This window comes from Oenanthe melanoleuca, chromosome Z (assembly GCF_029582105.1).
Source record: "Oenanthe melanoleuca isolate GR-GAL-2019-014 chromosome Z, OMel1.0, whole genome shotgun sequence".
NCBI lineage: Eukaryota > Metazoa > Chordata > Aves > Passeriformes > Muscicapidae > Oenanthe > Oenanthe melanoleuca.
In genome coordinates, this window is record NC_079362.1 from 6,194,324 (window position 1) to 6,201,548 (window position 7,225).

Here is a 7,225-nt window from a genome sequence, read left to right on the forward strand (position 1 = left end):
AAATCTGCCTTGAGAATCTGTATCATGTCAGGCAGCTTAATTGCTGTGTAATTTTTCTTTACTTCTTTGCATTAATTGTATTGTCATACCCCAATATGTCTGCCTTAACTAATAAAAATATCTTTTTTTTCTCTATTTAATGACTAACATTGACCAGTCTGAATTGTACACAGTCAGTGTAGTGATATTATTATTTCCCATTATAATTGGATGTCATAATTTCATTGTCATTCATGTCATTGGTGTAATGATTTCTGTTAAAAGAACCATGGATTTAACAGAAGCAAAGGTATAAGAATAAAATATAATATATCTTGCACTTGTTCTGCAAAAATATGCATCTCAATGTAAAAAAAAAAACAGACTGAAAAGCTCTTGTTGCCTCTTTTCATTGTTAGTAGTCTGTGGTATATAGAGCTCTTAAACACCTAGAATATAAAGAAATAATTGATAACTTGAAGAAAAGTGGGTTTCATGTCTGAAACTTAATATGTGTGCAGGAACTTGTCTGTAACCAGTCTTTTAGTGATAAACTGCATTTAAAGGAACCAGAGATGGGTCATTCAGCTGAGAGTTTACAGGAAAAACAAATTTCTAGTGAATTTAGAGAATAATAGCTCCATTAGAGCTTTTAGAAGAAGAAAGGATGAATCTAGTGGAGTTTTTGGAAGAACTAATGAGCATATGGATAAGGGAAGTCCATTTGCTGTGGTATTTGACTATCCAAAAATATGTTCATATTTGATTTTCACTGATAAAAGAAAGTGAATTGAAAGGTCTTCTTGTAGAAAATGATGTCTGATTAAAATAAATATCTAAAGGGTGAGTAAAAGGGCAGATTTAACAGTGGGAGCACCTCAGTGACAGCATCCTAATGAAACTTTTGGTGCAATCTTGGCTGTTCAGTAAATACAAAAAAAAAAAAAAAAGGAGAATTTTCTGATAATTTAAGAAATATACTATTGTTTAGAAACTATTATCCAGTCTCATGCTTTCCACACATCTCATGTTGTTATGTCTGAGCTGAGCACCAAAGTAGAAGATATCTCTAATGTGGTAATTTTAACTTTCAGGAGTGGTAATTTTTTTTTGTTTAGCTCAGATTGAAAAACTTGACAAACGTGACAAAACCATGACTGAAACTGCAAAGAAAATAAGGAGCTTGTACAGTAAAGTACCTGTTCCCTGAAGGTAGCGATTTTCTTTGGATTTCAGGGATAATCCTCCTAAAGCTAGGGAAGATAAACACTGCTGAGCTTGTATGGTCATAGCTGAAAAAATAGAGTTAAGTGCTGTTCTTGGTAATTAAACTTAGAAAGGAAATTGCCTTCAAGTTAGAAAGGAAGATTCAGCTTTGTCTTGTAAGGATTTCACACCTATTTCAAACAGCATTTAATGCACCTCAGACACAAGATGCAGTAACAGACATGGCAAATATCAGCGTGGCTCCAGCATGCCTCATTTTTAAGGTCCCCTTGGAATTCCACTGTCTCACATCTCTATTTTTAAATGATTATCAGTCTATGATTGCAGCTGTTACAGATGTTTAATTGTCCTGCAGGTACAGGAGTGCTGGTGAGCTGCTGATGCGCAAAGACACATCTGTGTGAACTTTCCCTTCCATTATGAAACAGCACAGCTTTTTCTAATAATTAAAAGAAACTTTTGAAAACTTTTCTTGGGGTACAAGAGTTGTTTACCTCAGTCTTGCAAGCAGATGCAGGAGTTTGCACTCCAAAAGATTTCGTTCTGCTCCGATGGAAAATACTCGAGAGATTTGAATAGGCCCTTCAATCCTCAAGAAATGCTTGATGAAAACACAATGAGGAATCACACTTCCCCAGCACCTGTGGGTTTCCTGAGCATGTTCCACATTGTTCCTGCCCATGCTGGTGACAAAGATTGTGTTTTCCTCCTGTGCCACCCCGCGCAGCAGCGGGAGCGAACCGCGCTTTGCCGTGGTTTTGTGCAGTTATTATTTTTAGTTATTATATTTGCTGAAGGCAAAGCTTTTATTTTTTTGGCTGATAAAGAGGAGTAGCATGAGGAGTTTGGGTCCTAGCTGAGCTTTGTGGGCTGGTAAAAAACCTGCGTGAAATTATTATGTGGTGCAAGTCGATCATTAATTTTTTTGTGGGGCCAGGATTTCATTTGAGCATCTCTGGAAGTTTGGGCTGGGTTTTTAAGGAGGAACACTCCCTGAAGCCCACCTGCATGGGAGATCTGCTTTACCTTTCCAGAGCACAAGCATGTGCTTGTCCATCACCATAATCAACCTGAAACTTGAATTCAGTTTATCTCTGCTTCCATCATCAGTGACACCCCACTGCTGGGCACTGTGCTGAGAGGAGTAAATTGCACTGGTCACTTTTCTCCTCTGTGCCTTTAAATTAATGAGGAATTAAATTATTTGTGACTTTTTCCCCCCTGTGGTGTAAGGAATTTCGTAGCAGCACGGTTTCAGAGTTCATTTTTGGGTACTGCTTGAGGTGAAGCACTGCCAGGTTTCTGAGAAAACCTGAAATGTAAGTAAACATCTGTCCTGTGGCATTCGAAATTGCCAAAATTGCAGCTGACCTGCAAAGCAGAAGATTCTGGGCAACAGGGTAACACTGGCTGCCAGAGTAATTCCTGTGATTACCTTCTCTCCAGATTCTGCATCAGAACTGAGGAAAGGAAAATCTCAGATACTCAGTTGGGTGTTGAATAGTAGATGAGCTGCCAATTGTTTGTGTATAATGAATTTTTATAATTTTCTCAGTTCAGACTGCTCACAATAGCTGAATGCTTTTGCTCCTCTGCCCAAATGGAGTGGCTTCAAAAAACAATGTATGCAGAAATATCTTGATTTTAAAAAAAGATTAGGCCTACAGGTATTTCTGGTGAATAAATTAATGATGAATACCATAAATAAAATTATGAAGACTGGAGCATTTCAGTTAAATACATACTTTGAGGCTTGCTGATTAAATGGATAAACCTCTAAATATTTTTAATGTAAGTGAATGATAACTTATGTCTATTTTCACATTTCTAGAGATAACTGCAATAACAATTTGTAGCATTGGTTAAATGCTGAACTTTGAGGCAAGAACAACAATATGGAACTTTGCAGTAATTACAGAATTTTAAATTTACCCATAACGATCATTTCAGTATTTGAATCTGAGGATTTTTTTCTTTCTTTGTGCAGACAAAACCCAAACTCACAAGTCTTCAGCTAGAACAAGCTAAAAGAAATTGGAAGTTTAATCCACTTCATTAATTTTTTAATGAGAATAGTTATTTGCAAGCAATATTTTGTATTTTTTTTTTCATTTCTAAAAAGTGGTCATATATTTAATTAATTTAAATTTCTTCTAAGCTGCATTTGGCATGACAGTTTGGATCTACTTGCATGCTGTTGTAATTACAGTGCGACTCAGAACAGTTGGTCACTCTAGTTGATTTGTTTTTTTATTTTATTTTTTTTTTTCCCCATTTGCAGGGTGCTCTGGCCCACTAGGGATTGAAGGAGGGATTGTGTCCAACCAACAGATCACTGCATCATCCACCCACAGAGCTCTTTTTGGACTCCAGAAGTGGTACCCCTACTATGCACGGCTTAATAAGAAGGGTCTTGTGAATGCCTGGACTGCTGCAGAAAATGACAGATGGCCATGGATTCAGGTAACAGATGGAGCTGAGGAGGGAAAAAAAATACCCTTGATTCAATTGCCAGTGTCACTTAAGAAACTGATGAAGACAAGTGGTTAATGAACAGCTAGATTCTTATTCACTGTCAGGACGTAGCTGAGGCTAAAAGGGACTATTTAGTTGCAAAACAGTGATAATCTTGGCTTTACAAATGCACAAGCCTTTTTTTTTTTCTTTTTTTTTGACATTTAAAAAACCTTGTGCATATGTTCCACTGTGGCTCTACAGGCTCATTTCAAAGAAGCTGCTTTCCACATATGCTGCATTTGGTGGCCAGGTCCTCAGAATCATGTCACAGAATTATCTCTTGGTGGAGAAACCTTGACACATGCTTGAAGTGTGGTTTTGGCAGTGCCAGGGCATGCTGGAAAGAGCTGGTCCTCTTTGCTGAGCAGGTTAAGTATTACTGGAAGTAACAAGAACTGTTTTAATTAAGGTTGAAACAGCTGTTAGCTCAGACAAATCCATGGGGCTGAAAATACACGTTTTTCTCATCCCACTCAAGCATGTTATTGCTGGAGTGATTCAAATGGCAGTGCCCTCACTGTGAGCTGGATTTCCCTGTGCCCAGAAACGACTTCAGTGAAAGCAGTGAGTGCTCAGTCCTGCAGCAATGTTTTAATGAAGGTAATTATCCAGTGCCTGCTGCAGCTCTTTGCCTGGTGGTGTTCTCATGGTGTGTGAATTTCAGGGCAAAGCTTTGGCAATTTCAGCTGTTGGTTAATAAAGGTTAATGAGTTAGATACTTATGGGAACTGGTCAGCATGGTCAGTGTGTGAGGAGGATCTTTTCTTCCAGTGAACCCACTGCAGGATTTAGCAAAACAAGGTGCTTGGGCAATTCATCTGCCAGCACTAAGCTGAGCTGCTCACAGTGCCCTCAGCTGTGTCAGACACACTCCTCCTGAGGCTACCTTGGTGTACATGGCATTAATATTTGTTCATGTTTAATGTTTTTTGCCCTGACAGCCATTTTTTATTTTTTCTGAGAGGCTCCTAAATATCTGGAGGGGAAGCATACAGGAGTTACCTCCTCATTTTTCTTGCATGGAGAGCAGACACAAAGCACTGTTTGATGAAGTTTTCTGAAACTGGTGCAGTGGGAGTGCTGGATTTTGTCAGCTCTGAAAAACGAAAACTGGTGTTACTGCTTGTTATTTATTGCAGAGTGAAAACACAAAGGCCCTTCAATGTGTTGTAAGTCAGTTTTCCTCCATAAAGATCAGATGGGTTAGGGAGTTTGTAAAATTTATACATTGAAAAGAACTGGAAAGGAACACGCTGGGGGGACCTGAGCAGAATTATTTCCATGGGAGTAGAAAGCTAATGTAACTTTAATGGATAATGAAAAAGTCAGCTTTTGGGCTGTGTTAGAGTGTGGGCTTTATTAAATGAGCTGGAGAAAGATTTCAAAATCATTTAGCACTGGCCCCCTAGACATGAGGAGATGAGCTGGATGGGGATATCTAATGGCCTGATTAGATATTAGATATTTGTGCTTGGCTCCCTTGGACTTTGCTCCCTGGGAAGTCTTCCCTCTGCTTTTACCTGCAAGAAACATTGAGGTTTTTTTGGTTGGTTTTTGGGGATTTTTTTGGTCTTTTTTTTTTTGTTTGTTTGTGGAGTTTTTTGGGTTTTTTTTGTTCGTTTTTTTTGTTTGTGGAGTTTTTTGCTTTTTTTTTTTTTGTTTGTTTGTTTTTTGTTTTTGTTGTTTGGTGGTTTTTTGGGTTTTTTGTTTGTTTGTTTTGGTGGTTTTTTTAAGTTTTAGAGGTTATTCTAGTCCCTACAGTTTATTCTGTAATTTTAACAACCATGGGGTGTAAGGACTTTTGAGAAGCTTACATCACACAATTAATGTGTTTTAAGCATTCCTTATTTTCCTTCTCATTTTTCTTGCAAAATAAACTTTAGTCTGTCATTTTCACAAAACTTGCCCAATATTTTTTTTTTTAACCCTTTTTTTTTTTTTCAGGTAAGGGCAAAATTAAAATTATTCTTTGTCATTTCAGAGCAGAGGTCTTGAGAGGATTTTTTTTCTTTCCTTTTCTCTTTCTTTAAAACATCTGGAACCAGAAAATCTGAAACTTTTTAGGGAGATGATAGTTGCAAGGAAAAAGTGCCTCAGTGTTCTGCAGAAACACTTTTTAGGTCTAGATGGTGGGGACATTCACAGACTCCCACTTTATGCATGGTAGTCCTTTACATCAGAACACTGCCTAGTTCTTCAAGCATGAAATAACTTTAAGAAACAAACACTGCCTGACCCTCGTGTGGGTGAGCAGTTTCTGATGAGAGGAGAAGCAGAAATCTTTTTTTTTGTCTTATTTTTGCACAGGTTCTGCAGTGCCCAGGGAGATGCTTCATAAGTGTCTGTGGAGGGGTGAAAAAAAAAAATCAAATTTGGGCTAAATTTCTGTCTGCCTTTGTTTTTGTGGCAGAAAAGATGTTAAACCCTCCACTTGAGATTTTAGTGTCGTGTTTTCCTGGGAGCAGCCTGCACAGGGAACCTTCTCCAGGCTGCTCTCAGTGGTGAAGCACCTGGTCCAGAAGAGCTGGAAACGCTGTGAGTGCTTGGCAGAGATGAGGTGGAGAGTTACAAAGCCAGAAAATCCATTTTTAGGACATGCAAATTCACATTTAGTGCAGTGAACCCGAAGCAATCGCCTGTTCCCCCCTTGCAGCTTCTAATGCTAGATAAATTCTAAAGGAATCTGTGTAATGGGCAAAAGTCCCTCAAAGAATGATTATCTGCAGGCCTGTAGCTATTTTTGCCTTGTTCCACCATTATCAATTCTCTTTGTCATTTAATTTCTTTATTTATATGCAGCCTGGCAAATAAAAGGTTTGAGTGCTCTGCTTATAACTCACTTGTAATGAGTGCAGAAGTTTTGGGGTTTTTTTTTCCTCTAATCTTTTCAGGTGTCTGATACACGTGAACTAATTAATATGCAATCTCATTTTCCTGCAGTCTCCCAACGAACTGAAAATTGAAATTGCCATTTTGAATTTACACTCTGTGCATGTAATTAGTAATGGCACTACAATGCTTGTAATTGGCTGGTGATTTAAAGGGTCACTGACCATGTTTTTGGAAGCAAATTAAAGCCTGAGCAAGTCACATCTGCCTTTTAAAGTTCTCCTGACCTCTGCTTCTCCTCACAGGTTGGCTGTGATAAAATAGCACCTGTGAACTACTTAGCACTTTATTAGTGATATTAACTTTTATCATTTGCAAATACAAAGACCAAAAAAAATCACATATGGCTGTTTTTCAGTAATTGCTCCTGAAATATAACCAAAATGCTCACACTGACTGTTCCAGTAATGTATCTTTTTTGTCAACTTTTTTTTTTTTAACAGTAGTTTCTCTTTTCCCTTCTGTCCTTTTGCATTTATGGTTTTAAAATATGTTTGTTTTATTCTGATTTCATCTCTGCTCATTCCCTGCATCTATATTTTTCTATTCCTGTATTAGTTATTCTTTTTAAGGCTGTATGAATCAGGATATGGCCATAGGCAGGATTATTGCT

At 37.9% G+C, this 7,225-nt stretch overlaps 1 protein-coding gene across 2 annotated transcripts in view; it reads left to right on the forward strand.

Moving 5' to 3' along the window:
* EDIL3 (EGF like repeats and discoidin domains 3) overlaps positions 1 to 7,225 on the forward strand; it is a 236,791-nt gene that overhangs the window by 160,578 nt on the left and 68,988 nt on the right. For both annotated transcript variants that reach the window (XM_056513351.1, XM_056513352.1), the window contains one exon: positions 3,488 to 3,669. In XM_056513351.1, coding sequence (XP_056369326.1) covers positions 3,488 to 3,669 — 182 coding nt within the window. The remainder of the gene's footprint in view (positions 1 to 3,487; positions 3,670 to 7,225) is intronic.